Here is a 12,031-nt window from a genome sequence, read left to right on the forward strand (position 1 = left end):
TGGGTAGTGTTTCATTCTGTTTAACATAGGGTTCCTATGAGCTAGAAGTGACTCAATGGAACCTAACACACACAACACCATCATGCTATTATATTTCTATTTTGCTCTTACTAAAATTAAATATTATAATATAGTGCAAGTGATAGAAAAGAGATTAAGTAGTGACTTAAGACTCAATTATATTCTCCTGTAACAATGCAAATGACTGCCTTAGTGGGATGCAAATGTTATATGTGGGCTCATATCCCACACAACTAAATGATTTATTTTTATATTCAACACAGAATATATAAATGGTTATAAATAATAATTGTGCAACACTGTAATTATGAAGTTTTAAATTATGCATTTTAGGTTTTCTCAACCAATGTTCATTAAGTGAACGGATTCAAAGATGATATTTCTGTGTAACTTAAGATATATAAATATATAAATTAAGGATTTTCAATCTAAAAGCTGCTAAAATAACTAAGTAAATTATCAGACTGAGGATTGATATGCCAATAAATACGTAGTTTTAAGTATACTTACTTAATAATTTTGATGTAGCAAAAGTTGCCAACAATTTAAAAATCTTCCATAGAATTTAGCTATAAAAAATGATGACACATTTTACAACTGAAATAAAAATTCCTTTCTTGGAATTTTTAAAAACAACTTATTTTAACAAACTCTCCTGCTTAACATTAAAAAATTAGGATGAAGTGAAAATCAATAAATACAAATTGATGATAATTAAAAAAATCACAAAAAGAATAAATTTATATGTAAAGAAGATAAACTTTCTGGTTTACGACTGACATCTTCTAGCAATAAGATGCTATTCTCTTAAGAGTTTAGGACAGGGAAGGGAGGGGAAAAAAGTGGAGCTGATACTAAGCACTCAATAGAAAGTAAATGTTTAGAAAACAAGGATGGCAACATATGTACAAATTTGCTTGATACAACTGATATATGGTTAGTTAGATGGGCTGTAAGTTCACCCAATAAAATGTTCTTTTAATAAAAAAAATAAAAATAAAGAGTTTAGGACATACATAGGAAATAGGAAATAAGTTGTAGTCAAGATTTAGGCAGGTACTAAGACTCTTAACTGTGGTGGAAAACATGGACAAAAATAAGTATTGCGGTGCAAGTTTAGTTTTTCCATCTACAGCAGTGATACCTGTCAGAGAATTTATTTTAAATAAGCTGTAGCCAAGATTTAGACAGATCAGATATATGACTCTTAACTCTGGTGGAAAACATAGGGCAAAAAGAAGTATTGCGGTGAAAATTTAGTTTTTTCAGTCTATTGCAGTGATTACTGTCATGGAATTTATTTTCTTTGCAAGATGTGGGTGACTTTCTTACCTAGAGAGCATGCCCAGAGGTGTAACATTAAGTGATCCCATCAGCATCGCCAAGGCCATCCCTGGTGCTTCTCTTTCTATTACTTCTTTAGTAGCCTGCAACGAAAGATTGAATAACTCTGTGTGAATCAGCCAAACAGAGGGAAGATAGAACTCACTGAAAGTATAATTCATGTTGTCAGTGAGCTATATTTTCTACACCCCCACTTATCTTTGGTATCACTGGATAAAAGCAGATGTTTAGAAAATCCAGAGATATTTAGTAACTCTCATTTCCTACAGTTCAGAAGTATCTATAGATATCTCATTTTGTCTGATAGCTTACATTTAAAATGATGCCTCAAATCGCTGTAAAAGCTCAGCAGATATCCACAGTGGGGATATTGGGATTCTTTTCTGTGACTGTTAAAATAACAAGTTAAAATAACTAGTTCCTGGAAACGTGAGATGATCTTATAGTCTTCCTAGAGCTATGCTTTTTATGACACGATAAACAGAAAGCAAGAAAACATGTTAATTTTCTCCATGTACTGAGTACAAGACAAACTCTAAATTTCCCATTTCTCTTCAATATAAATTGTATGATTATTTTAAAAAGAAATAATAAAGGTATCATAAGCCTTAACAATACGCTAGGAGTTTAGAGGTTTGACATTTTAAAAATGAGTTATCATTAAATCTGCAATGATACGTGGACAGCTTCCCTTCCTCCAGAAGAATTCTCCTCAGAGGACAGCACTGAAACTATATCTCAGGGAGAGGGGCACCTCTGGTGAGAGCACACAGGAGCAATTGGAATAGGGAAAGAGAGCGAGTGGAACACATCCTGGCCCACCAAGCCCCAAGGATAATATTCCTGCTCAGAGCAGCCAATGCACAGATAGAACCATAGGGCTGGCCTGACCCATAGCGCTTCGAGGGACAACACTGGAGGTATAGTGCATGAATTGTGCCCGATCTGACCCTACCACACCCGCGCAAAACGCTAAGGTCATGCAACATAGCAGCAAGGGGAGCAAAGCAATGAAGTCCCCATAGTCCCCAGGGAATACCAAAAATAGACTTTGGGGTTAGGGCATGCCCCCCCCCCACCCCGCATCGGACTCGACCAGAAAATACTCCTAAAAATCAACAAACAGATCTTGAACTACTTATAGTTTTTTCTTTTTCTTGTCGTTGTTGTTTTGCTCTGTCTTGGTGTTGTTGTTTTTTTTGGGTGTGTGTGCTTATTAATATCTTTGGATGTCTCTCTAGCTAAGATAGGCAGGATAAACAATCTAGAGGAAAAAAACACTGGAACCAAGGGTTCCGGGGACCAGGGTCGGAGGAATGGGGAAGACAGGAGAGGGGGAGGGGCGGAAGGCAGGAAATAGGTGTTAACAAACCCAGGACAAGGGAACAACAAGTGATCTAAAATTGATGGCCAGGGAGACATAGAATGCCTGGTAGGACTTGATCGAGGGCAATGTAACTGAAAGAAATAACTGAAACCTGAAAGAAGGCTGAACATGAGAGTGGAACAAGACGAAAGCAAAAGGAAATACAGGAAAGAAGTAGGAGCCAAAGGGCATTTATAGAGGTCTAAATATAGGCAAGTATGTATGTAAATATATTTCTATATAACGATAGTGAAAGAGGTCTATGTACACATATTTATATGTTAAGTATCAGGCAGCAGATGGATATTGGGCCTCTACTCAAGGCCTCCCTCAACCAAGAACACTTTGTTCTAATAACCTGGCATTCTTTGATGCTCACCTTCCTGACAGGATCACTGAAGACAAAATGGGTGCATAGCAAGCGTGAAGACAGCTGATGGGGTACGGCTATCTAAAGATACGGAGTCTGTGTCTTAAAGATCTGAAGACAAACAAACAGCCACCTAGCTGAAAAGCAACAAAGTCCACAAGGATGAAGCACACCAGCCTGTGTGATCACGAGGTGCCACTGGGATCAGGTATCAGGCATCAAAGACCCAGAACAAAAATCTTATCAACATGAATGGTCGCGGGGTGGAGACCCCAAACCCATCTGTAGACAATTGGATCTTCCCTTACAGAAGGGTCACAAGTAAGAAACTAGTCAGTCAGGGTGCACATAGCATACAACTTTCCTCTAGCTCTTTAATGCTTCCGTCCTCACACCATCATGATCCCAATTTTACCTCACAAATCTGGCTAGACCAGAGCGTGCACATGGGTGCAGATAAGAGATGGAAACACAGGGAATCCAGGACAGATAAGCTCCTCAGGACCAATAATGAGAGTAGTGGTACCAGGAAAGTAAGGGGAAAGTAGGTAAGAAAGGAGAACAGATCACAATGATAATCTCCTTCCTGGGGTGGACAACAGAAAAGTGGGTGAAGGGAGACATCGGTCAGTGCAAGACATGACAAAATAATAATCATTTATAAATCACAAGGGTTCATGAGTGAGGAAGGGAAAAATGAAGGGCTGATACTATGGGCTCAAGTAGAAAGAAAATGTTTTGAAAATGATGGCAAAGAATGTACAAAGGTGCTTGACACAATAGATGTATGTATGGATTGTAATAAGAGTTGTATGAGCCCCTGATAAAATGATTAAAAACAAACAAAAACACCCTGCAATGAGCTAATGAAGGGATTTGCTAAGAATGAAAACAACCTTTAGTTACACTAAAAATTGGGAATGAAATAGACTATCTCCATATCCAGTCTTTTGTTTCCAAGAAGAGAGCAGGTTACAACAATTGGGAACGATCAGGGAATAAATCTTGTAAAAGAACATATTCCATTAATAAGAAAGGAAAGCAAACTGAGGAACATAGGAAATGTTAGTATTTTGATACTTCATCAGAAGTACAGTGATAGTAGACTGTAAATCTGGGCAAAATTTAGGTGAAAGACATGGTAATTAAAATTCATCGTGTGTAGTAGATGCTAATTAATTTTAAAAACAAATTTCTAGGATGAATAAAATTCGCTAATCCCTTATGCTTATATAGACAACAGGATTATCAGAACTGAATCCTAGAATAATATTCAACAACAGCAGACATTTCAAAGGAAGATTAATATGACTCTAAGGCAGCGGTTCTCAACCTGTGGGTCGTGACCCCTGGTGGGGGGTGTCAAACAACCCTTTCACAGGGGTTGCTCAAGACCACCGGAAAATACATAAATATTTCACACTATATAATTACATATTGTTTTGTGATTAATCACTATGCTTTAATTGGGTTTTAAAAATTATGTTTAATTATGTTTGATTTTTAATAATGAAAATACATTCTGAATATCAGATATTTACATCACGATTCATAACAGTAGCAAAATTAGAATTATGAAGTAGCAATGAAAAGAATTCTATGGTTGGGGTCACCACAGTGTGAGGAGCTGTACGAAAGGGTCACGGCGTGAGGAAGGTGGAGAGCCACTGCTCCTCCAAGAACTCAATAAAACCTCCTTTAAAAATAGCAGGGCTGCAAATGTCAGGGAACGAGCTCTCATGACACAGCGGGCAGAAGCGAATGCTCTTTAATTCCTAAATTTGGGAATGAGTTCCTTGTTTATAAGTATAAAGCTTAAAAACATAGCCAGGCCTCTTCTAGAACCACTTCCTTATTTTCCAAATAAAAATCTACCTGGTATAATTTTGAGGCCTCCTGAGAAGAAACATGGAGCTACCAATATCATACATCGTTCTACTCAGTTTTATAACTTCTAACCAAAGCCAAACTAAGCTCACAGCCATCGAGTCAAAATCGACTCAAAGCCACTGTAGACTGTAACTGTTTCAGGGAGCAGAAAGCTCTGTTTTTCTCCAGAGGCGTGGCTGGTGGTTTCTACCTATTAACCTTGTGGATTGTAGCTCAATGTGTAACCACTATGCCAACAAGGCTCCTGACAAAATAATAATACTGTCTAAATGATCAAGGATTCATGAGGGATGGGTGAGTGGGGAGGGAGGGCAATAAAATGAGGAGCTGATACCAGGGGCTCAAATAGAAAGCAAATGTTTTGAGAATGATGATAGCAACAAATGTACAAATGTCCTCGACACGATGGATGTATATATGGATTGTCATAAGAGTTGTACGAGCCCCCCAAAATGATTTTAAAAATAAATTAGAGCAAACCCCAAAAGTATAATGCTATCTATCTAGTCATTAAAAACTATGATATAAGCTATTTGCTACGATAAATCTCTAAGATTTGTTGTTACAGGGAAACAGCAATAGCATATAATAAGCTTTCCCAATTCCACTTTTAAAGAAATAAAATATGTACATGCATGCATATGCATAGAATATTTTGGAATGTGACAAAGAAAGCATTGGTGACAGAGATTGAGGAGTCTGGAATACTAATTTTGTTTATATTTTGTCATGTTTGAATTTTTGTGGTATTTGTTTAACCACATGCAAAATAATATTTTCCATTAAAACACCTAACTATATTTAAAATTCTCATGGCTATGAACCGCATATATTAATATATGTGAACATATAAAATTTGCCTAGACATGTAACTAACTGAAAAATGTAATATGGAAGTTATTTGAGAACTTAAATCTTAAAGAGCACCAAATATCAAACAAGGTGATATGATTGTTAGTGACACTTGTATCACTAACAATTTTGAAAGTAGAGGGTAAAAAACGAAAGACAGCCATTGAATTGCGTTAATATTTATTTCACTGCCTGCTTCAGAGTTACATAAACAATGGCGGACATTTAATGGGTTTGGGATTCACATAGAGATGGTAAAGGGCTCAGAGTATAGTAGCTCACTTAAGTTACGGAGAAAGATGGGAGTCTTTCATTTAAATAGACACTTAAAAGCATAACATTTTCCCACTGATATAACATTTAAAAAATTAAACACGACAGGGTCTTGGAGCCGCCATCACATCGCTACATTGAATTAGCTGTTTGATTAAAAACAGCCGAAGGAGATGAAGGGCAATGGCAAAACAAATTCATCGTTGGGGGAAAATGGTTGAAGCCGATCGGCCTGGGAAGCTCTTCATTGGCGGGCTTAATACAGAACCAAATGAGAAGGCCCTGGAAGCAGTGTCTGGCAAATATGGACGAATTGCTGAAGTACTGCTGATGAAAGACCGGGAAACAAACAACTCCAGAGGCTTTGCTTTTGTTACCTTTGAGAGCCCAGCAGATGCTAAAGATGCAGCCCGAGATATGAATGGCAAGTCTTTGGATGGAACAGCAATTAAAGTTGAACCAGCAACTAAACCACATTTGAAAGTGGCAGAAGTGGACCACCACCACCTTCAAGAAGCAGAGGCCCCTGAGAGGACTTCAAGGTGGAAGAGGAGGCAGTGGAGGAACCAGGGGACCCCCTTCACGTAGGGGGCATATGGATGATGGTGGTTATTCCATGAATTTCAACATGAGTTCTTCCAGAGGACCACTTCCAGTGAAAAGAGGCCCTCCACCACAAAGTGGAGGGCCACCTCCTAAGAGGTCAGCTCCTTCAGGACCGGTGCGCAGCAGCAGTGGAATGGGAGGAAGAGCACCTGTGTCCCGTCCGTGGAAGAGATCGTTATGGAGGCCCACCATGAAGGGAACCCCTGCCCTCCCGTAGAGATGTTTATCTGTCCCCAAGAGATGATGGATATTCTACTAAAGACAGTTATTCCAGCAGAGATTACCCCATTTCTCATGATACAAGAGATTATGCACCACCACCAAGAGATTATACCTATCGTGATTACGGTCATTCCAGTTCACGGGGTGAGTATCCCTCCAGAGCCTATAGTGATAGAGATGGCTATGGTCGTGATTGTGACTATTCAGACCATCCAAGTGGAGGTTCCTACAGAGAGTCCTATGAGAGCTATGGTAACTCACGTAGTGCTCCACCTACACGAGGGCCCCCGCCATCTTATGGTGGAAGCAGTCGCTATGATGATTACAGCAGCCCACAGGACGGATATGGTGGAAGTCGAGACAGTTACTCAAGCAGCCGAAGTGATTTCTATTCCAGTGGTCGTGATCGGGTTGGCAGACAAGAAAGAGGGCTTCCCCCTTCCATGGAGAGGGGGCATACTCCTCCACGTGATTCCAACAGCAGTTCAAGCTATGGAGCACCAAGAGGTGGTGGCTGTGGAGGAAGCCGATCTAGTAGAGGGGGAGGCAGAAGCAGATACTAAAACCAAACAAAACTTTGGACCAAAATACCTGTTCAAAGAAACAAAAAAAAAAAGGAAACTGTTCTGTCATAGCTACCCAAGGACTATTAAGGAAAAATTATGTTACTTTAAAAACCTGTTTTAAGTTGTCCCACAATTTTTACGTTTTGTGAGGAAAAAGTAAAACCTGTTTAATTTTATTTGATTTTTATGACATTGCTTTCAACAAGCAAATGTTAAGTGTGTAAGCCTTGACTTGTGTACTAGTGTTTGTGATTCTCTTTTTTAAGTTTTCCTGAAGGCCACTTCCTGTTTGATTCTTCCCAGTGAGGCAAGCAATACTTCCACAAACATCTAGCCATCTAAAATGGAGAGATGACTCATTGTACTTATAGAAACTGAGCTAGAGTTTAGAAGGGTTGGTTGGGTTTTCTGCTGCTCTTTACGATATCAGAGTGTCTTCACACTGAAATCCCCAAAATGTTCTCAGGATGAAGAACCTGAGATCAGATGCGTGCTTAGGAAAGTGCTGTTCACTCAGCAAGCCCAAAACAAGATAATGCTGGCCAATATGTTGCCTTTCTGACATTTCCTTGAGAATCCGCAAGAGCCTCCTCTTTTCCCCTCCCCCGTTAAGATCATTTAAAGTATGTATTAAACAACTACAGAATACTAAATAAAAAAAATTTGGCCAAAAAAAAATTAAACACTTGTGTTAGGTGTCATCAAGTCAGTTCCGATCCATATGCACAACAGAACTCAACACTGACAGTCCTGCAACCATTCCCATGCCTGAGCCCACTGTGCAGCCACAGTGTCAGTCCATCTTGTTGAAGACCTTCCTCTCTCTTGCTGTCCCTCCACTTTACCAAGCATGATGCCCTTCCTCAGGGTCTGGTCTCTCTGACAATAATTACAGAGTATCTAACATGAAATCTTGCCATCTTTCACTTTAAGGAGCACTCTGGACAACTTCTTCCAAGACAGACACGTCTGTCCTGTTAGCAGTTCAGGGTACTTAAAATATTCTTCTTCAGCACAATGCAAATGCAGTGATTATTCTTTTGGTCTTCCTTATTCAATGTCCAACCTTCATAGGCACATGATGCAATGAGAAGACCATGGCTTGGGGCATATGCACCTTAGTCCTCAAGGAGACGCTCTTGCTTTTCAATACTCTAAGAGGTCTTGTGTAGCAGCAGCTTTACCTTTTGATCTCTTGACTGCTGCTTCCGTGAACAAAAATTGTGGATCTAAGCAAGGCAACAGCAAATAAAGAGTGCCGGTGACATAGTGGATTAGGACTTGGGCGGCTAACCACAGGTCAGCAGATAGAAAATGTTAGCCATTCTGCAAGAGAAAGATGCGGCTTTTCTACTCTTATCAACAGTCTCAGATCCCCACGGGGGCAATTCTACTATGTGCTATCGGGTCAGTAAGCATAGAAATGACTTGATGGCAGTCAGTTTGGACACAGAGTGGAGGATAGAATTTATCCAGAGGTACCTGAGAAGAAAGCCTAGCAATCTACTTCCAAAATTACTCGTTGAAAACCTTATAAAGCTCAGTTATACTTTTATACACATGTTCTTATGAGTTGGAATCATCTTGGCATCAAGTGGTATGAACCAAGTATGAAGTTCATGGGGAAAAAGAATGGAACTTTTCTTTGAACTTTAAGTACCCTCATACTATTCTAAGTACATACTGGAAGGCTCTAGTGAATTAAACAAACTTCTAAGTGTATATAAACTCATTGTCAGTACATAATAAACTCAATTGTCAAGGTACATACAAGGAGAACAGTTTAAAACAGATCAGGTCTTTAATTTTTCTAAATAACCTAAAGCATCATTTGGTCTAGTTAGATCACTATCTACCTTATTAACATTTTTCATATCATTGCTTTAATAAACTTTACTTTGGATCAATGAAAAACAGGTCAGTGAAACTCCTATTTACGTTAAGCCAGTCTGTAAGGCTACTGTTCACATTACATTTAGGTTCTATTTAGTAGGACCTGTAGAAGAAATTTCTTCTGAGGTTTCAAGACTAGAAATTCATTTGCGTGCAATCAGTTTGTTTTAATTTTTTTAGTTTGTTTTTAAATTATGACACCTGTAAATCAAATTACTGAACATATAACTTCATCTTACTTTGTTTTTACATACTTACATTAAAAAATTCTGCTGTATTTTGTATATTTGAGGGAGCATATGAAATATTTTACCAAAATGGATATAATTTTCATTTATATGTAAAACATTACAAATATATTAAAATATATATAAACAAAATAAAAGTGAATGGATGGATGAAAGAATGAATGCATTCTCTTAACAGAGTTCCCCCAATTTTTTCAAGCATAAATCAGGTTGGATAGCTTTTTTTCTGAAGAGAATGTAGGTGTATAGACTCACATCTCATATACCGTATATACTCAAGTATAAGGGGACACAAATATCAGCTGAGGCACCTAATTTTACCGCAAAAACTGCATTAAAAGTGTGCTGCAAAACTCGGCTTATACACGAGTTTATATGGTACTTTATATTATGACAGAAATACATATGTTATTGTGATGATAGTCCAGCGATGTCACCAAAAGGGGTCTTGTGTACAGGAGTTATTAGTTGGAGTCAAACGCTCTACAGGGCAAGACTTAAACTAACCTTTTCATCATCAGGGTATTCCAAAAGAATGCACAAATAGGAGAGAGCTTCAAAAAGTTCGAGGATAAATTACATTATTTTTTAAGTAAATTTTTCCCTACAAACTTTTTGATTGTACCATGTTTGTCTGGGGCGTTATGAGTTAGAGTTAAGTCAACAACAGTGGATTTCTGATATTATGCAAAATATATTTTCCATAAAACCTTAGAATTTTTCTTTTTAAAATAACTTTCTCTTCCTCTTAAACTGGTATAGCAGAAAAATTATCATCCTGGTAGCCAGACCATGCCATTGCAGAGTTTAAGGCACAGCAGTAGGAAGTGGATTTGTTGCAACATATAGCAGTGTACCCCAAACAGAATGAGCTCAGTAAATATTCATTACATAAAAAGGAATTAATATATGAGCCAATCGATTTCAATCCTGGTTTTATCATACAGTAGCTCTATGAATTAGAACACAACATTTAGCTTCTCTGAGCTTCTGTTTATTTACGAGTAAAATAAAAAAAGAGTGAAAGACACTTCTATCTTATACGAGGCCTATGGGAACTAGGTGATACAGATAAGTCACCTAGCATAGAGTAGGTACTCAATATACATCAATTTGCTCTATGCCCTTACTTTCCAAGTATTTTTACATACTTCCAGTTTTGATTTTATCAGGCAGAGAAAAAGAATGATACAATTCAGAATTCAAATCCAGTGTTGAGGATCAAAGATGAAAGAAAAGAAGATTGAAAGTGAAACTCAAATGCAAGAACAATGGGAGGTGAGGGGCAGCAAACAGTGGACTTTAACAGTGGAGTCTAAATTAGAGAGAAAGCAGACAAATGGAGTGGGAACTGGAAGATTGCTATGAAGTTAAATGCTGCCTACAAAGATCCATGAGCCATGTATAAGGAGGTGTAGTTCAAGGCAGAAAACAGGGAATAAAACTTAATTTGGAATGAAACAAAAGAAAAATCTTTATCTAAATTATTAGAAAATCCAAAGAATGATTTTAAGAAATGCAGCTTTATCATTTTCAATTACATATACTAGCACATTATAAAGGTTATTTGTATCTTTAAATGAATAGATAACAAGTATTCATATAAGACTATTCATTATCCTTGGCAAGAGAATGCTATTAAAAGTTTGAAACATGTTTCTTGACTAGTTGTAAGTTTTCCTTCTACTTTCTTATGCATTATTAATTTGTTATCAAATCATTTTTTCCTCATAATATAAACTTACATTTCTACTTACGATATAATTTTTTCTGAATTAGTCTATTTCAATATAACAAGGTTTAATACCTGGATTTAACTACTGTTGTTAAGCCATTCATCTTTAACTTTGAAATTTAAGTATGAAAGCTAACTTTTACAGAAAACCACATTTTGTGCTTTTTTAAAAACCCTTGACACTTTGACTCTAACATTCAATTGTCGATGTTCAGGTTTATTCTTTAACTTTATAGGTATATAAACTTTAAGAAGTTATTGCTAATAGGTGATATTTAAATATGTACAGGACATAAAATAACTAAATGTAAATGCACAAATGAGGAGTCCTGATGGCATAGAGGTTACACGTTGGACTGCAAACTACAAGGTCAGCAGTTCAAAACCATCAGTTATTCTGTAGGATGAAGAGTCCTACTCCCATAGAGATAGTCTTGGAAACACACAGGGTCAGTTCTACTCTGTCCTATAGAGTCAGAATTGAACTCAATGGCCATGAGTTTGAAAGTTTAAAAAAATTTTAAATATAGAAAAATGCCCCAGTATAGTGCTCTTATGAATAACAGCTCCACTCCGCACACATGGGGTCACCTAATTTATAATCCATTTGACAATAATTGTAGAATGCTTTTAATTATTTTTATA

General features: G+C 37.4%; 1 protein-coding gene and 1 pseudogene across 10 annotated transcripts in view; one reads left to right on the forward strand and one right to left on the reverse strand.

Annotated features, from left to right (window-relative positions):
* Positions 1 to 12,031, reverse strand: part of GPHN (gephyrin) — a 634,470-nt gene that overhangs the window by 279,390 nt on the left and 343,049 nt on the right. For all 10 annotated transcript variants that reach the window (XM_075530856.1, XM_075530857.1, XM_075530855.1 and 7 more), the window contains one exon: positions 1,354 to 1,448. In XM_075530856.1, coding sequence (XP_075386971.1) covers positions 1,354 to 1,448 — 95 coding nt within the window. The remainder of the gene's footprint in view (positions 1 to 1,353; positions 1,449 to 12,031) is intronic.
* On the forward strand, positions 6,313 to 7,543 carry LOC142425774 (RNA-binding motif protein, X chromosome-like; annotated as a pseudogene).

Source organism: Tenrec ecaudatus, chromosome 14 (assembly GCF_050624435.1).
Source record: "Tenrec ecaudatus isolate mTenEca1 chromosome 14, mTenEca1.hap1, whole genome shotgun sequence".
NCBI lineage: Eukaryota > Metazoa > Chordata > Mammalia > Afrosoricida > Tenrecidae > Tenrec > Tenrec ecaudatus.